This window comes from Mus caroli, unplaced genomic scaffold, assembly GCF_978045245.1.
Source record: "Mus caroli unplaced genomic scaffold, Mus_caroli_1 scaffold_14, whole genome shotgun sequence".
Lineage (NCBI taxonomy): Eukaryota > Metazoa > Chordata > Mammalia > Rodentia > Muridae > Mus > Mus caroli.
Window position 1 is genome coordinate 26,578,822 of NW_028227269.1, and position 19,412 is coordinate 26,598,233.

The window sequence follows — 19,412 nt, forward strand, 5'->3', positions numbered from 1 at the left end:
AGCGGCTGTCTCTTGCAAGCCGGTGCCAGAGCTGCTTGGAGGTCCTCTTAGCATCCCCTGCTAATTGCCTTGCATTTCCAAGGCGTGCAGCCCCGTCGCCTGCTGAGGACACTCATTTCACTCCTTCCAGTACTTGTGGCTCTCCCTACTGCCTGAGAGCTAATTGCTATCTCCTTGCACTTCCCACTCAGGTGGGATTGGCTGGAGTGCATCCGAGAGAGCCTGCTAAGGGTGGGATAGGTCTCTCAACCTTCACCATTTAGGATGCTTTTCTTTGATTATCTCTTGGCATCCAAAAATGTATCACTGAGCTAATATACATTCCACAGCCTCTGCAGGCTGCATGGCCAAGGGCCGCTCTCTGTTCTTTCTTCCCTTCAGCAAAGCCCTGTTCACTTGGTGACTAAACTCTGCTAGCCACCTACCCCATTACTGTCTACATGCCACCCAGACACTGCTCCACTGGAGGCTTTCCCTGTCAGTGCTCTGTTTCCTTATCTAGTTGGCCCTGGCTCGAGTTCCCATGTGTGTGGGAGGCATCTCTGTGTGTTGTGTTACCTAGTCCAAAGGAAATTCCATTTCCCCAAATCCCAAAAGGCAAAGGGGACAAATGGCTCTCTTTGGTGCCTATTAGCACACCAAAGTCCATGCTGGCCTCCAGGCTCCCTCAGTATCATGAGTATTAGCTCTTCCCCCCGACTACTCTACACTTTTCTAGCTCAAGGCCTTCCTTTCTCTCAGCTGTCCAATTCTCTGTATAATCCTGCTACTTTGGCTATGAGTTCTCCAGCGCTCTCTCTCTCTCTCTCTCTCTCTCTCTCTCTCTCTCTCTGTCTTCCTCCTTCCCCTCTCTTTGCTCTACGTTCTCCCTCTCTCTCTCTTCCCTCTCTGCCCTGTTCCTGCTTCTCTGGTGGCCAGGTCTCCTGGCCCTGTTCAGTCTACTACTGCTTAGTTTTTCTGCTCTGGACTCATCCAGATGCCATTGGCTGTTCTTCCTCTCATAGTTGCAATACAAACCTTTCACTTAGCTATACCCTGGCATGGTCATGTTGTCAGGTTATATAGTGTGAACTCACAGGGTGCCCAGGGCCTCTCCAGATCTGGAAAATGGTAAGCTACAGTCCTAAGAGTCCTTCTTTTCAGTATTAGGCCACAGGTCCTTTCCATGATATCACATTCCTATGAAGCAGATGGTCTGGGATGACTTCATATAAGTAACTTGAAAGTCCAGCATGGAACAAGTGGGTAGAATTACCCTGACTCCAAGCTCAGAAAATGGGCAGGGGAGGCCTATCGGATAGCTCAGCAGATAACGTTGCCTGCCGCAAAGGCTGATGACCCAAGTTCCATCTCTGGAATCCACACAGTGGAAGGAAAGAACACACTCATGCAAATTGTCCTCTCACTACACACATGCCATGCCATGGCATAAATACACCCATACATGTAGACACATATGCACACACACAGACACACAGAGCAACAAACACATTCATGGGCTTTTTGTTTTTTTAATTGCACTGGGTTTGAGTTGTACACATGAATGGAATATATTTTTCTTCTTCCTATGTATATTATGTTTTCAATGGCTACCAAGGTGTTGGGATGTTGTACTGTTTACTTTTGTTGTGACCGAGTTCTTTACAAAAGCCATATAAGCAAATACTTATTTTGGCTCATGGTTTGAGGGAAGTACTGTCCCCCACAGCAGGGAAGCCTCAGCCGAGGAGTAGAAGGCAGCTGCTCACACTGCCTGTGCAGTCAGGATGCAGGTCAAGATGAACGCCAGCACTCAGCTTGCCTTCTCCCTCCTGGCTCTTAGCCCACATTCAGGCTGAGTCTTCCCACTTGACTTAACCCAGTTCAGATACTCCTTCACAAACACAACCAGAGGTGCATCACACATGCCATCCTTGTTTGGCCTTTGTATACCCACCCAGTCACCAGCAGCCAGGTAGCAGGGAGGCTCACCTAGATTGGAGCAGGCCTCAGATGGCCTGATGGTGCTTTCTCTTGATCTCTAGTCACTCCTGGCTTGCCTCTCTAATGTGAGTCCCATCTCCGGGCAGTTTTAAACAAGCCCTGTCTCTGCAGTAGGTTGAATTGATTCCACTAGGATTTAGACACCTCCTGTCACAGCCGAAGCCCCCACGGGGCTGTCAGGATGGTTCTGATGAGGATGGTAGAGGCTGAGAGCTCTCTGGAGGAAACTTGTGTGACAGGAAGGAAATGTCAGAGCGGGCGCCCTTCATCAGCTTGAGGGCTCTTGTTTACATTCCAGCCGCTGCAATCAGCATCTCCCCAGAACAGTGAGCAGTGTGTGCCCCTGCTGCTCAGTTGTTTCCCACGCCTAAGGGCACACACCTGACAAGATTTTTAAAACCGGGTGGAGTTTATATTGCTGAAATATGTAGCTGCATCCAAAGAGCCCTAGCTTGCAGTTGGTCAATATAGGCCTCCTGAAGAGTAGCCCCGAGTTTGGGAGGGCCATTGTAGATAATGACCTGACTGCCTGCATCCAAATCTCTGCAAAGGATGGAAGTAAAGCGAGAGGGGCAAAATAGAAGAAGGGTGTCGTCCTTGAACTTCACAGACTGCAGGCCTGTCTCAGTGCCTCGGGATGCAGGAACCGGGTCACAGAGGTAGTCTAGAGGGCTTCCACCGACTGCCCCACAGCTGGAGGGAGAGAAACCACGCCCACTCTGAGGACCCTGGGGTAGTGACGATGGTACAGAAGAATGCACAGTGGAGGAAAGGCCAGGAAAAGGATGCCTGCGTTGTACTGTGGAAATCTTCAAACTGATGGGCCTGTAGCCAATGAAACAGGCTGAAAGGTGGAGAATGCTATTCTTAGGGGCTTCTCTTTTCTCTCTTTAATTTTAATTTGTATGTGTGTGGATGTTTTGTCCCAATGTACCATGTACATGTCTGGTGCCCTCAGAGGCCAGAGATGGATTTGTCAGCCACCAGCAGCAAACGCTCTTAACCACTGAACCATCCCTCCCACCCCACTGTGAGTCTTAGAAGTCAGGTTGCCCTAGTGAGAAGTAACACAGAATGGAGGACTTGAGATTGGGATTCTGTCATAGAGGCGGAGGCTGGGGGCAGTGATGGCTCAGACTCATGGTGTTGGGTATTTGCTCTTTCAGTGAGACCTGCTAGTCTTGACCTGGCAGCCAGGTACCTGCTGAGTGAGAACCTGTGACCGGGAGAACCACTCTCTGAAAGTCTATCTGCATAATCCACCTTCTCTATCAATTACCCGTACATTCCCTTGCTTGTTAGGACTGGGTTATCAAATTCCTCAATGCTTACTTCACTTGGTCTTGAGTTTCTGCCTCCCTTCCACGACCCCATTACCCAATGCCACGACACAGGGCTTATCACAGAATATTTTGTGGAACATTCAGACGTAGTAGATGCCATGACGCCTTTCCAAATAGCAAAATGTTTGTCATCATTGAACAGTTTCTTCACCTAAGGTGATTAGACTGTCTGCCATTTCACGTGTTGGAAAGTAGCGCCTTTGAGAGGCCACAGGGATTAGAAGTGATCAAAACACTGAAGCCTAAAGGCATCTGCAACTATATGCCAATGCATTTCCATTTGTTTGTTTGTTCATTGAGACAGGTTCAATATGCAGACCAGGCTGGCCTGGAACTTACTGTGCAGGCTAGAGTGGCCTTGAACCCTGAGTGCTGGGGTTAAAGGTGTGCACCACCACCACCCAGGGCACCAGCAGTTTCAGAAGGTGATGAAGAGACCTGCCAATTCTCTCGACTAGTGTGACATGGAAATGTTTCATTGCATGTCTGGGGGATGGTGAAATCCTGACTCTGAGGACAAGTGGGATCTGCTTAAGTCTTTGCCCCAGGAGCATAGCTGGTTGAGATAATTCAACATCTTGACCATATGCCCCTATTTTTTTCTAGGAAAAGAGCCTAGAGTTATATTTATGTCATCCATGTTTCCTTCAGAGACATATTATTAGGATCAGGAGGCAGCTTTTCCTTCTAATTAGTTTGAACAACATTTTGCTGAGTGTGGCCTCCAAGCAGCTGTTTGTAGGCATGGCTTCCTTGTTGAGAAATCTAGCCCCGTACCTTATTTTTCTCAGTTAAAAAACTGAATTCACAAATGGCCTGCCCAGCCCTCCTTTCTATTTCTTTTTTAAATTTTTTTTTTATTTATTTTGAGACAGGGTTTCTCTATGTAGCTTTGGCTGTTCTGGAACTCACTTTGTAGAGCAGAATGGCCTCAAACTCACAGAGCTCCACCTCCTTCTGCCTCCCAAGGTCTGGAGTTTAAAGGTCTGTGGTCCAGATGGTTTGTTCCTTTCCTTTTTTTTTTTTTTTAATAAGTTTGTTTTTCAAGATTTATTTATTATTATACTTAAGTACACTGTAGCTGACTTCAGACGCACCAGAAGAGGGAGTCAGATCTCCTTACGGGTGGTTGTGAGCCACCATGTGGTTGCTGGGTTTTGAACTCAGGACATTTGGAAGGGCAGTCAGTGCTCTTACCTACTGAGCCATCTCACCAGCACCAGATGGTTTGTTTCTTAATACACAGATAGTAACTTAAAAATCTTATTGGACACTTTCAAGTGAAGATAGCTATGTCTCTGTCACCCAGCTTTGACAATTCCAACATTTGATAAGCTAGCTTCGAAAGGTATTCTGGGATCGTTCCTTGTTTAAGCCAGAGGCAGGAATATACTTATTTCCTGTCTGGTAGGCACTCACTGGGTTTCCTTGATGTGTGGGATCCATGTCAGTCTCAGTGATTCTCATTATCCATGTATTCTGTTTACCCATGCTTATTTATAGATGGGCCCTTGAGTTTCAGGGCGCGCTGTTATTTTCCGTTCTTTGTTGTCCAACACCACCTCCTGTACCCCGGAGTCTCACATAGCTTCCAGTCATTGCTGCATCTTCAATTAGTTATTATGCCTACCCACCCCCCCCACCCCCCCTTAGCATTTTTCATTCCCCACAAAGCCCTCCGGGCTCTTCCAGTTTGAAAACATTAATTCAGTTCTGACCTTAACATGGAAAGTAGCTTGGAGCTAAGCTCTGAAACGGGTGGGCTCCACATTTTCCTGCCTGGTCTGAGTAGAAGGGTCCATGAAGGGAGCCCGAGGACCCAGGGCAAGTGAGGTTCTGCCTGCCTCTTGTGTCCCTCGAGTCCCTCCTCTACTGGACACACAGGAAGCAAGAGGCGTGGACATCTGTCTCGGCGTGCTTCTCTTTGGCCTCTCCTACCTGGTCTTGACCCTAACTGGCTGCTGCTCAGAGCAACATCCCAGTCCGGGGATTTTGTTGTTGTTTTGATGGGGCTTTTGTTTGTTTGTTTGATGTTTTGCTTTAGCTGTGATGGCTAGAATTTTCCAGAAGACTGGATGCCAGATGTTACATAAAGAGCCCTTCCTCTGACTTTCTAGTAAGCTGTAGTGGCAGCTGTCCTGTGGCTTGCGTCCATCCCCAGAGTCCATGTGTGGAGAGTTCATGCCAGTCCTCAGCATAGAGATGGCAGGACCTTTAACAGGCTGTTAGGCCCCTGTCCTCAGAAGGACTCATTAGTTCTCTATAGACTCCACATACTTCCTGTGAGAGAAGGCGACAGAAGACCATCTCTGCATCTCTGGCTTCCTGTGTCCCTCAAGCATGTTCCTACTATGGCGCTGTCTACTGTGAAGCAATGCAGCTGGCGTTCCTTACCAGAGGCCAAACAGATGAGGCTGGCTAATACTGACCCTCAACTCATCAATCTTTGACCTTTTTCTTATAAAGAACAGACAGAGTCTCAGGTTTTGTGTTATAGCAACGGGAGATGGGTTAATACATTAAATTATATATAATTAATAAATTAAATATGCCACCACACAGAGAAAAGAGGTTGAGGAATGGAGTAAGACAGGAGAGGATACAAGATACAAGGCGGGAAGGAAAGAGAGAGAGAAAAGGGAGGACAGGAAGAGAGAGGAACTGGGAGGGAGGAAATGTGCTGGAGACAGACTGATTAACATCTGAGAGCCGCATCCCACATCCGGCCACAGTGAAAGCCACTGTAATCCTTCTCAGGTGTGTGAACTGAAAAGACTTGTTGGAGTACTGCCATCTGCGTGCTAAAGTGACCAAACAGTAAGGACAAGAAATAGGGCCCTCAAAGTGTGGTGAAGCTTGGAGCAAATGCGGCACAGCGGAAGCAATATGTTAATGGTTTACGGGAGGCTCAGCTGTCTGCTCCTAAGGTGAGACAAGCCACGTGACCAGTCACTGCGGTCTTCACACAGGTTAACAAAGGTAAGAACAAGACATTTAAAAAAAAACAAAACTGTCCTTGCTGAAGCAGGAAAATGCCAGAGGATAGGTTTCATTAATCTGTGTAGAGGAAGCACAGCCCATCGCTCGCTGTACATGACCCCATGGAGGGCAGACCTCAGACCTCGGCTCCCTCAGCTCCAGGTTCCCTTTCTCTATTCAGCCCACTGAGCACTGGGATCAGGAACCTATACAAAAATGCTGGCAGTCTGGCAACGTTTTCTGCTCATCACTGTGTGAGGTCTCTCTGGGTTACATCCATGCACTGGGCAGGGCTAATCTGTTAGCTTGCAAACAAGGTAAAGCCTCACGACTATGTATCCCTAACCCCCATGGTCAGAAGGGTTAGATACACAGTAATCAGATATAAATCATTAATAGCACACAGCAGGACCCACAGTTAAACAGAGCCAGGTACATCCTGTTACTTCTTTGGAATGCTCTGTGAGCTAAGGATTTTATTGTTTCTGAGAAATTCTCTTATGATGTAGCCCAGACTGGCCTCAAATTTAAATCTGCCCTGGCCTCTCTAGTGCTGGGATTATATTATGACTTTCCAGTTTAAGAATATCTTGTGGGCCTGTAGAGTGGTTAAGGGCACCGGCTGCTCTTGTAGGGGATCCTGGTTTGGCTACCAGCCCCCACATGGTGCCTTGCCATTGTTCCAGATCTAATGTCTTTTTCTGGCCTCTTCAGGCATTAAAGACTTGTGCAGCATATATATCCACGCATGCAAGCAAACATTCATGCACATAGAAAACAAAACCAAAAGAAATAAATCTTTAAGAATGTTTTTGTAAACCATTTGTGGTGGTGCAGGCCTTTAGTCCTAGCACTTGGGAGGCAGAGGCAGGTAGATCTCTGTGAGTTCGAGGCCAGCCTGGTCTGCACATCAAGAAATCGAGTCCAGGACAGCCAGGGCTGTTCCACAGAAAAACAAAAAGCAAGACAAAACAAAAGTTTTGTAGGTTTTTTTCTCTCCATTTTTTTTTAATGCAGTATTGGCTAATTCCCAGAATATTTTTGTTACTCCTGCTGTTGTTTAAGACTGAATCTTGCTTATTACCCCAGCCTGGTCTTAAACTCTTAATCCTCCTGCCACAATTTCTCAAGGGCTAGAGTCACATGAATGCACCTCTATGCTCAAACCTAAGACTAGCCTTTATCTTTAGATCACTGCTATGGGGCTGGGTATGGTGGCACACACCTTTAATCCCAGCACTAGAGAGGCAGATACAGGTGAGTGTGAAGCCAGCTTGGTCTGAAGGTTCCAACCCGGCCAGGGCTACATAATGAAACCCCGACTAAAAACAACAGCAACCACAAGAATGACTTTTATACAGGAACCTACACATTACCCTCACATTCTTTCGAAGCCTAGCGGGGGACCAGCCCGGACTGGTTTGCAATGATGGAGCCTAGCTGTCTTTCAAAAACATCTCAACTGTTCTCTCTCGGTTCTTAACTGGGGCAATAAATTCTGGTCATGAAACGTGATTCTGGGCTGCTGCTGGCTATTCTGGAAGAAACAGTTCAAGTTCAGAGGAGTCTCCTTCAAAGGCGAACTCTCATGGGCAGGATGGCTGCAGGAGATGGGGGAGGGCTGTTTTCCATGATTCTGCTTGAACTGGTGCTGGCAAAGGCGGAGTCCCCCCCCCCCCCCCAATTCCTTGGGGCATCTTGACCGACTTACTTTTCTAAAGTATGATGTTCTTGGCATGAACCTGCTGCCCTGTCTCATCCCAGTTGATCTCTGCATAAGACAGAAGCCAACACACAGTGCTCAGGGATCCCGCTGAGTTGCTCTAGCCAGAAGCAGGCAAGGGGCAGGCAGCATTCCTGACTCAAGACTGTTATTTCTACAGCTGAACAAAGGTTTTGCTTCTTGCTCTGTATTTTAGCAGTTTTTTAAGCAGAATTTTAGGTGAGGCTTCCTGAGTTCAAGCCCCTGCCTTAGTACTTCCTGTGGACTTTTTCTTTTCTTTTTTTTTTTTTGGTTTTTGGTTTTTCAAGACAGGGTTTCTCTGTATAGCCCTGGCTGTCCTGGAACTCACTCTGTGAGTTCCAGGCCTCAAACTCAGAAATCTGCCTGCCTCTGCCTCCCGAGTGCTGGGATTGAAGGCATATGCCACCACTGACAAGCACAAAAAAATTTTCAAAGCTATCTGGCCCTCAGTTGTCATACCTTTAAACTATGGTAATTTTTTTTTCCTATCAAAGATGGCTATTCCATCAAGGGCCACTATTCCATAAACCTCCCTATTTGTGAAAATCTTGTATGCTCCTGTTACCCAACCCTGAGATGACAGACATTTGTTGTTCTTACTCTTTATAACACCCTTGCGGTTTGCAGTTAACGAATTAGCCAGTGCATCATATTATGAGGTCTAAGTCCCAGCAATGGGATTTTCTTAATCAGATTATCTTAAGAAGAAACACCCATCCTTAATCTGGGCTGCACCTTCTGATAGCATGGAGGTTAGTTTTATTTACTTATTTTAGGTTTATTTAGGAAGTGTTTTGCCTTGGATATGCAACACGTGTGAACATAGCCACAGAATTCAGAAGAGAACAGCAGATTTCCCAGAACTGGAGTTATGGGTGGTTGTGAACTGGCTGCAGAGAACTGCACCTGGCTTCTCTGAAAGAGCAACAAATGCCCTTAACTGCTGGAGACATCTTTCCAGCACCATGACGGTTTATTTTAACAGTCATGTTAACATAGCTAGAATCACCTAGGAGGTGAGTATTAAGGAGAAATGGTCTAGATTAGGTTGGCCTGTGGCCTGTCTATGGGGGAACTATCTAGATAGCATTAATTCAAAAAGAAAGTATAGAAAGGGTCCGAGCACTAGCGAACACGCCTGCATTCATTTCTCTCTGCTCTTGGCTGTGAACTAGCTGCTTTAAGTTCCTGCTCTGACAATTCTGCTGCCCCCAATGATGGAATTTAACCTGGAATTGTGAGCCAAGTAAACCCTTTCTGCCTGAAAGCTGCCTTTGTAAGATTTTATCATAGCATTAGCAAGGAAAACAGGGTAGACACATAACTGCCAAGGCTGTGGATATGCCACCACCTTCTTCAGAGGGTGAGGCGCCTTTCCTGGTCCTGAATTCCATCTGAGCGGCCACGCCCTCCCGACAACCCCGCCCTACACCCCGCCCATCACCGTTCGGGCTCCTTCAAGCAACGCCCCCTCCAGCCAGTTAGTGGAAGCCGCCGCCACCATGGTGCAGGCCTGGTATATGGACGAGTCCACCGCCGACCCGCGGAAGCCCCACCGCGCACAGCCCGACCGCCCCGTGAGCCTGGAGCAGCTGCGCACGCTCGGAGTGCTCTATTGGAAGGTACGAGTGCAGGCCGGAGCACCACGCGCCTGCGCACGCTCACGCCGTGATGGGGTGGGCCGGGTGGGGGTGGGGATGGGGGCTAGGGCGCTGCGCAAGCTCAGCAAGGCCGCTCAGCAAGACCGCCGTATCCAGAGATTCCATAACTGCGGAGAAGGCCTTGGGCTGGTGGCGCCTGCTTTCCTCTTGGCACTCCCGCGCGCTCACAGCTAGTGTTTGCAAACGCACGGCCAGCTGCCAGTCACATGGTAGTGTCACGGGTAACGCAGTTCAAACACAGGAAAGCCGCAGAGAATCAGGGGTTAGTGGAGGGGTAACTGGATCTAGCCTGTGTGCATTGGTATGGTCAAAATGAAGTGCAAACCAACTGGCCATGGAGCCTTGCCAGAGGAACGTTTGATGAGTCCTTTGCAGAGTCATGCCCTTTAAAAACCTTGAAGGCCTGCTCACCACATGCTGTGCCCACAGCTGAAGCAGCGACCTGTGGACGCTGCAGAGGTGGGGAAGACGCTCAAATCCATGTCTGCAAGTAATAGGATATTTTTGGAATAGGAAGCGGGGAAATAGGTGATTGGAGAAGAATCTGGGGTGTGCACATATGAAATCAAGGCTCTGAATGGGACGGACGTAGTGATGCAATTTTGTCCTGGATCAGCAAGCATTGCTTCTGGGTTGTGGGGTTGGGGTCAGCAAGGCCTCTGACATTCCTGTTGAGTTAGTCTTTGCTCCCACGGCAGAAGTTGCTAGGGAAAGAGGACAGAGCAGGGTGACAGAAAGGCCCTTATGACTACAACATTGGAGTGAAAGAGCTTTTGGAATACTGCCTTCGTCCCTTCCTGCGGTCATCACGGATACCTTAGATTAGGAGTCACACTCAGGACTTTGTGTCTACACAGGATAATCTGTAAACAACAGGAACTGGCTGCCCAGTAGAGACTGGAACCCGATCAGGTGCTTTGGGTGTCTGGTGAAGGCCCACTCATAGCTGACTTCTCACAGAAGTCTTAAACAGCTCCCCAGGGCAGTAGAGCCACTCATCCCATTATGCTGCAGGGTTGCACACACACACTCTCTCTCTCTCTCTTTCTCTCTCTCTCTCTCTTCTCTCTCTCATGACTGGAGAGATGGCTCAGTGCTAAGAGCACAGGTTCCATTGCCATTAGCTCATAATTATCTGTAACTCCAGTTCCATGGGATCTCATGTTCTCTCCTGGCCTTTGTGGACACCAGACACCAGAGTGGTGCCCAGACATACAAGCACTCATACATACACATAAAATATATTGATGCCTGTGTGTTGTTGTGTTGTTCCGTGATATAAATTGTGCACTTCATTGTAAAACAAAATTAAATGTCACTAAATTCATTGCTAGTAGTTTCATGTAGGGTTTCAGATTAGTTCTGTCAGCCTTTGGAGATCCAGTCGTGACCTGTGTGTGTCCTTGGCTTTGGACCTTAAAGAATAGGTAGGGGCTGGAGAGATGGCTCAGCGGATAAGAGCACTGACTGCTCTTCCAGAGGTCCTGAGTTCAATTCCCAGCAACCACATGGTGGCTCACAACCGTCTGTAATGGGATCTGATGCCCTCTTCTGGTGTGCTTGAGACAGCTACAGTGTACTCATAAAATAAATAAATAAATCTAAAAAAAAAAAAGAATTAAAAAAAGTATATTGTGATAAATCACAAATTGTGAGTGGGACCTTGAGATGTGGGACCTTGCCATGAAAGGGTATTAGAATGAATTTTTTTCTTTTTTTGAGATGGATTTTGCTACATAGTCCAGGCTAGCTTCCTACTCATAATTCTCTCCTGCATTCTGAATCGCTGAAACTATAGTCATGAGCCACAACATTATTCAGTACATTTTAAGAGTAGTGAATGGTTCTTTTTAATTTAGAATCTAGATTTCTTTTGCAGTAGAAGGATGGGGCAGAGAGAAGCAGAAAAGTTAAATGGGGCCAGAGGATTGCCACTCTCAGTCCATCTCAATGAACTTGAGCTTAGTCTATGGGCCTGGGAAGCATGCTGACCACAGAGAGTCTAGTGAGACTTGCTGCATGGAAGATGGCAGAGTGGCCACACACACTGAGTGAGTGGTGTCTTGGCATCTGTGAGGAAGAAGGACTTCACCTGCAAATGTGGAGGACCCAGCAGGACTGCTGACAGAAGCAGGCAGGACTCTAGCAGAACTGGAATTTCTACCTGGCACTGTGAAAATGGATGATCCATCAAGAGAGGAGGTGGAGGGCTGTGCTAGGATGGGCAAAGAATAAGCAGGGCTCTGTTAGGATGATCCTGCCACAGGTCTGGAAGGACCGTGTTGCTATGCTTCTGTCACAGGGCCGGGGAGCAGACCTAGAGCCTTGTGCACCACTAGGCAAGCACTATACCAGGGAGTTATACTCCCCGCTTAGCTGCTAGGCATCCTTGTGCTAAGGTGACCTCCACTTTGCTTAAACTTACGTAGCTCGATGCTGACAAGTATGAGAACGATCCAGAACTGGAAAAGATCCGGAAAATGAGAAACTACTCCTGGATGGACATCATCACCATATGCAAAGATACACTTCCCAATTACGAGGAGAAGGTGAGCAGGCCCCGCTGGGAGGGAATCTTCTTGCCTGCTAACACAAGACTTTCTTTTCCGTGTGGTTTGGGGCAGAGTGATGCTTTGTAATTGTCTTACTTACATGAGGCGTACTGCTGAATGACACTCAATCTTTCTAGTTCTTTCTGAACTCTTGTCTGGCTGTTCAACTCAGCTGTTCTGGCTCAAAAATTCTTTTTAAACTGACTAATTCAAACTGGCTTCTCTTAGCTTCAGACTGAAAAAAAATCTCTGCGTGGTCTCAAACTAACTCTGGCAATCTGTTCTAATCTTCTGCAACCTATCTCTGTAAAACTGCCTCCCCCAGAATCACCATGCACTTCTCTCTCTCTCTCTCTCTCTCTCTCTTTTCGAGACAGGGTTTCTCTGTATAGCCCTGGCTGTCCTGGAACTCACTTTGTAGACCAGGCTGGCCTCAAACTCAGAAATCCGCCTGCCTCTGCTTCCCAAGTGCTGGGATTAAAGGGATGTGCCTCCACTGTCTGGCTATGCACTGCTCTCTTAAATCACCTCTTTCCTCTGCTGTTCTAGTGAGAGTTGGGCGTACCCTATCTCTGACTCATTCTGTGAAATCTTTCTCTGATCCATCACTTTGTCTGCCTTTCAGACGCCATTTTCAAACATGGTTGCTTCCTTCTGTAAACTAACCCTCCTTTCATTATCTGGGATTAAAGGTGTGGACTAAGGGCATGTTTGTATTTCAGGCAGAGGGATTAAAGGTGTATGGTGTGTCTGCATTCCAGCTGGATCACACAAGCCTAGGTCTTTGGATGTGATCCCTTGCCAGAGCATGGATCATGTTGCTGGATTAAAATTCCTTTACGATGCTGTTCTCATAGAATGTGCTGGGGTGATTCCCTTTCTTTCAGCTCTTTTGAGGGGTATGAATCTGGTGGTACTGTGTCCCTTATGTGTGGTAGATCCACCAGTAATGCTTGGATTGGCTTGGGGTTTTCTTCATGGGATTCACAGCTCTGCATCTGGCTCTGCCCTTGACTTGTTGTCGGTTGGACGATACATTTTTCTGTGAGCGTCTGTGTTGTCTTCAGGGTGGGTACCTGACCACTTCACTGGGACCATTTGAGCTTAGTGGCATAGAGTTATTTAGAGTGGAGCATGGTCTCAGGTAGGTAATCTCAGCATCTGGTAGGTGAAGACAGGAGGAGCAGAAGTTCAAGGTCATCTCAGCTACATAGCAAGTCTGAGGACAGCCTGTGCTACATGAGACCTTGCGTCAATTTGCCCCTACCACTTGGGTTCTGGGGGTTAAGTTTAAGACATCATCTTGGTGGTGGGTGCCTTTACAGACAGTGTCATTTCCTGGCTTGGCTCTTGACACTTTTAATACCATGAATTATTCACTGTAGTCTAGCTGTAAGGGCTGGGTCTGTGTGATTGGTCTCCAGGAAACTCACAGGTTCTCCCTTGCACTAGATCAAGATGTTCTTTGAGGAACATCTGCATCTGGATGAGGAGATCCGTTACATCCTGGAGGGCAGTGGGTACTTCGATGTCAGGGACAAGGAGGACAAGTGGATCCGGATTTCCATGGAGAAGGGGGACATGATTACTCTTCCTGCCGGCATCTATCACCGCTTCACACTGGACGAGAAGGTGAGAGTGTACCATGGTGTGGTCTGTGCATGGACATTGCAGGTGACCATGATGACCCACTAGGTGTATTGTGTGAGGCTCATCGCCTAGACACATGGCCATTCACAGCTCTTTCAGAGAAAGGCAGAAGAGCTTGTGGAACCAGAAGAGCCTGTGGCCATGGAACCTGGGAGGGAAGGGTCAAAATTTCGCCTTTGTTCTTGTTGGACAGCGAGGCAGCATTATCTACACAGCTTTGGTCAAGGGGCAGGTATCTTCAGGAGGGAGAGCTCCTGGGGGGGCCTGCACTTGTCACTGACTGGGGCTTGTGGTGTAGTGTGTGGGTGCTCTCCTCTGAGGAGCTTCTCAGCAGCTTTGCAGTACATGCTTCAAGGTCACCCGCAGCTGCATATCAAGTTTCAAGAATAGGATGGGCTAGATGAGACCCTGTATCAAAAAACAAAAACAAAAAACACACACAAAACCACAAACAAACAAACAAACAAATAGTTACAAATGATGAGATGGGTACAGGGTGTTTACCAATAGTGAGTGTCCTCTTTGTTCCTCGCAGCCCCAGTTTTCTCCTTGAAGGGCGCCAGTGTCTACATTTTAATAGTTCCTTTAGAGCAGTCGTTCTCAACCTTCCCAATGCTGGGACCCTTTAATACAGTTCTTCATGATGTGGAACCATAAAATTAATATTTTGCTACTTCATGACTGTAATTTTGCTACTGTTATGAATTGTAATGCAATTTTCCTATATGCGGGACATCTGATATGTGACCCCTAAAGGGGTTGCGACCCACAGGTTGAGAGCCATTGCTTTGGAGGTTGTTTATATATTCAAGAGTCACAATTCTTTCCTCCCTTTACCCAGGAGGCAGCAGGCTCTCCATGTTCCTTTTGGTGTGCTTGGGGGTGGGGGTGGGGTGGGTACATAAAGAGCCCGTCTGCTTGTTTACAGCTTCAATGTCAGACATGCCTGATCCTAATTTATTTAACTGTGATTTACGCACTGTGTGGGGAATCCCTAGTGATAAGCTTATTTCTACTTTGCTCATGGCTGTCAGTAGTTCTGTAAGTAACATACAATTGTCATTTTTACCTGGGTATGTTTATTTGTAGGATGAAGGTAAGGGCTTCATGGAGACTGCATTTCCTGTTTAGACAAGGACTGACAAGTTATTTTCTTACCAACCTGCAGCAGGGCCTGGAGCTGGTCTCTAGGGGCACTGTAGGAGTATGGGTGGAGTCCAGACTCATTTCTGCTCCAGTGTGGACCCTAAGCAGGAGCTGCAGATGCTTATGCTGCCTAGCAGTGGTCACTCACACTGAGGTCAGACAGAGCTCAACCCTAAGTAGGTGAGATAGCTGCAAGGGTTCCCATATAGATGAGTGGAAGTGGTCAGTGAGATGTGGGGCTTGTTTTCTAGAATTACGTGAAGGCCATGCGGCTGTTTGTTGGAGAACCTGTGTGGACACCATACAACCGGCCAGCTGACCATTTTGATGCCCGTGTACAGTACATCAGTTTTTTGGAAGGAACAGCATAGCAGTGCTCCTCAAAGAGAAAACTGCACTGTGTGAATCTCCTGCTGTGGTAACCAAATGGAAAGTTGCTCACGTCTCTGCTTTTCTATATGGACTTGAGGCTAGACTAGCTCTCTTTGCTAAGATTGTGAGATCAGTGTCTTTTAAATGAAAGCATCTCTAAAAGTGATTTTTACATGGAAGCCACAAAAATGTGAACAAGTGACCTTAATTTTCCCTAACTGTCAAGACTTAGAGGTATAGGAGCCCTGGATTGGTATGTGCATTCATGCATGGCCAGTCTTCATCTCCCAGAAGATCCTTCTTTAGGTGTCTGTTGGTGTGAAGCTATGCCTCCTGCAAGAGGGCAGTTATACCCAGCACAACTAACCAGATGATGTTTTCCTCCCTTGCTGATTGTTGAGTGGGGAAGTGGGGTTGTTGTTCTTTCTTAAAACTAAGTTACCTTAATTGTATGCTCACAGCTAAGCTGTATGTACATTCATGTGTACCTACAGTATTTTACTTGGTTCATTAAAACCTCCCAATTAGATTCCTTATGTGATTTTATATGTACATAGTTAATTTCTATATCAGGGTGAAAGATCCTGACAGAATGTAAAAGGTTACAGAAGCCCTGAAATTGGTAAAATAGATTTCATTGTTAACAGAACTAGCTTCACTGATTTAGAAAAATAGAGGTGCACAATGCTCTGGCTGCTCCTTGAACCCATGTGTCTGCCAATGTTTTGACCGTTCCTTGAACCCATGTGTGTGCCCACTGCTAAAGTCCACTGCCAGGTGTTTGTGATATTGGTTGCTGGGGAAGAGTTGGAGAAACTCCCCAGCAACCACAGCCGGGGCCAATTGGGAATTGCTGCACCTGCACCAGACTCTTTCCTTGTACCCCTCCCATACCCATTTCTTGAGAAATCATTTTAGAATAGATATTGTTTAGATTGGGAAATCCCCTACTTTTTCCTTCTCCTTTCCCTGCTGAGGGCCTATAAAAACTGGGACCCCTTTCCCCTCGGGGTCAACTCCTCTACCCCTGCATGGGATATGAATCGTCCCCAGAGCTCTAGCTTTCCCCGAATAAAGCCTCATGTGGTTTGCATCAAGCTTGGTCTCTCGAGAGTTCTTGGGGGTTCGCTATTATCCCGAGGCTTGAGTGAGGGTCTCCCTTTGGGGGTCTTTCAAGGGTAGATATTATCAGTGTGGTTTTGGGTTCTTTTACAATCAAGATTCAAAGGAAGAAATAAGATTTTTCTTGGTGAGTATTTGGCTGGGCAGTGGGGGCGCACGCCTTTAATCTCAGCACTTGGGAGGCAGAGGCAGGTGGACTTCTGAGTTCGAGGCCAGCCTGGGCTACAAAGTGAGTTCCAGGACAGCCAGGGCTACACAAAACCCAAAAAAGAACAAGAATCCTGAAGTATGTCTATGTGTAGTATGTTATATTTACAGAAAACCTCAATAATCTGTGCTGTAGAAGATGGCTGTAGGCATTCTCTGAGTGGCCACTCTCCATGTGAATTACCTTGATCTCCATGATGATTTAGGGACTTGCTTTCCCTACACAGGAGGGGAAGCTTGACTTGACCCATGGGGAGGTGACTGAAGTTGCCTCAGCCTTAGAACTCAAATGTGTACAGGCAGTACGTCCTGAGTCTCTCCCTCTAGAATTACTGTCAGTAGGACCAATTCTTACTAGCTTTTGCCAACCTAGTATTTTTTTGTTTGTTTGGTTTTTGTTTTTTCGAGACAGGGTTTCTTTGTATAGCCCTGGCTGTCCTGGAACTCACTTTGTAGACCAGGCTGGCCTCGAATTCAGAAATCTGCCTGCCTCTGCCTCCCAAGTGCTGGGATTAAAGGCATGCGCCCCACAGCCTGGCTGTCAACCTAGTATTTATGGTTGATTATTTTTTAAGACTCTCTTACTCTGTAGCAGTGGCTGGCCTGAAACCTGATACGTAGATCAGGCTGGTATTGAACTCAGATAGTCCCCTGCCTTTGCCTCCTGAGTATAAACCAGGCTGATCTTGAATTCAGAGATCCCTCCTGCTTCTTCTCCTGAGGGCTGAGATTAAAGGTCTGTGACACCAAGCCTGGGTTTACTTTTTTAAAAAACATTCCTTTTGTGTTTGGGTGCTTTGCCTGCATGTATGTATGTGCACTATGTGTATGTGTGCCCACCAGAGGTCAGAAGAGGGTGTCAGATACCCTGGGACTGGAATTATGTTACAGATGATTGTCAGCTGACATATGGAAGTTGGGATTTGAATTTAACACTGAGGTCAGACAGAGCCAAGCCCTTAAGTGTCCTCTGCAAGAGCAGCAAGAGCCGTCTCTCCAGCCACATTTTATTGTGTGATAAGAGTTTCTTGTACCTCAGGTTGGTCTCAAAGTCATCATTAAATTGAGGATGACTTTAAGAAAGTAGGATGGTCTTCACGTCCTAATCGTTATTGTCCTTCCTGAGTGCTGGTATTGCAGGTATCAGCCGCTCTACATGGTTTATACAGTGTTGGGGATGGAACCCAGTCCTGGGCAAGCACGGCACCAACCAAGCTTCAGCCCTAGCCCCTGTTCCAGTTTTCTATTTCCAGGCAGGCTGGGCTTGGCTTCCTCCTGCTGTTGCCTCCTGAGTTGTGTTTACAGATGTTTACCATCACCTGCTTTGTTTTTATTCTTTGCGGCTCCTGTTCTAACTGTCCACTGTGAATGGCCTTGTTCCCGTTGAAGACTGACTCTGCCATCCAGCATGTACTACATGCTGACAGGTCTTGGGTGTAAGCCATGACCACACAGATTGAGGAAAGATCGAGGAGGTTGTCTTAGGGTTTCCATTGCTATGAAGAGACACTGTGACCAAGGCAAGTCTTAGAAAATATTTAATTGGGACTGACTTACAGTTTCAGAGGTTCATTGTCATCACGGTGAGAAGCATAGCAGCATCCAGGCAGATGTGGGGCTAGAGGAGGCAAAGTTCTACATTTTGATCCAAAGGCAGCCAAGAGCAGACTGCTCTTCCACACTGGGCGAAGCTTGAGCATAAGACCCTGAAGCCCACCCTCCTATAGTGACACACTTCCTCCAACAAGGCCACACCTCCCTAATAGTGTCAGTGCCATTCCCTGTGGGCCAAGCAAACACATGAGTCTATGGGGGCCAAACCCATTCAAACTACCAATGAAGGTAACAGAACTCTGTCAATAAACCTAAGTGAGGTCACAGTTTCTTAGCTTTCCCAGAATATTCATACTTTTTGTTTTTCTGAGACTGTGTGTGTGTGTATGTGTCCCATGGTACACAAGTGGAAGGCAGAGGACAACTCGAGGGAGTTGATTCCTGCTTACCGTGAGTCTGAGTGATTGAAGTTAGGTCATTAGGTTTGATGGGAGCCCCTGTTATCTTTTTGCTGTTGGGTCTCAATACATAGCTCTGGATGGCCTAGAATGTAGGCCAGGCTAGCTTCAAATGCAAAGGATCTCCTGCCTCTGCCTTCTGAATACTAGGATTATAGGCAAGAGCCTCCCCACTGGACTCTAGAGTAAGTCTGGGAGTCCTGGGCTTGTGTGACTCCTCTGCCTCTTGTCTCTTGAGTAGCTGGAATGCAGGCAGTCTACCACTCTGGCTCTGGGATAGTAAACAAGGCAGTTGGGTAGGTCATCAGAACCAATGAGGATGTGTAGGCTTGGGAGGATGAAGTCAGCATTGCATCCTTAAACCCCACTTCTGATTAAATGGCCTCTGGTCCAATTTGTACAGACTACATCCAAGTCTGGAGGAGGAAAGCCGTTTATAATGGTGGGTGTGTGTTCCCAAGTTATACAGTGAGGCTCACAGCTTCAGACACATGCTTTTCTCTTGCTCTCTCGCGTTTGGTGCTGGGGTAGAACCCATTAGGCTCCTTACTTCCTTAATAGAGCTTTAGCATCTGAAGTGGAGCCTTTTGCTTATGCTGGGCTGGAGGGTCTACACAGATCCAAGACTCTGCAGGGTGTCC

General features: G+C 47.2%; 1 protein-coding gene across 1 annotated transcript; it reads left to right on the top strand.

Annotated features, from left to right (window-relative positions):
- Positions 1-9,478: 9,478 nt before the first annotated feature.
- Adi1 (acireductone dioxygenase 1) lies at positions 9,479-16,527 on the top strand. Its single transcript, XM_021179048.3, has 4 exons — positions 9,479-9,671; positions 12,140-12,259; positions 13,715-13,894; positions 15,310-16,527. The coding sequence occupies exons 1-4, from the start codon at positions 9,552-9,554 to the stop codon at positions 15,427-15,429; spliced, it is 540 nt and encodes a 179-aa protein (XP_021034707.1). The 5' UTR covers positions 9,479-9,551; the 3' UTR covers positions 15,430-16,527.
- The last annotated feature ends 2,885 nt before the right edge of the window (positions 16,528-19,412 follow it).

What these genes read in the sequence shown, in the direction of transcription:
- Adi1 (XM_021179048.3), top strand. Translation starts at nt 9,552, where the DNA reads ATGGTGCAGGCCTGGTATATGGACGAGTCCACCGCCGACCCGCGGAAG. An exon ending in TCGGAGTGCTCTATTGGAAG is followed by an intron (nt 9,672 to 12,139) that starts GTACGAGTGCAG and finishes AAACTTACGTAG; the next exon opens with CTCGATGCTGACAAGTATGA. An exon ending in TTCCCAATTACGAGGAGAAG is followed by an intron (nt 12,260 to 13,714) that starts GTGAGCAGGCCC and finishes CCCTTGCACTAG; the next exon opens with ATCAAGATGTTCTTTGAGGA.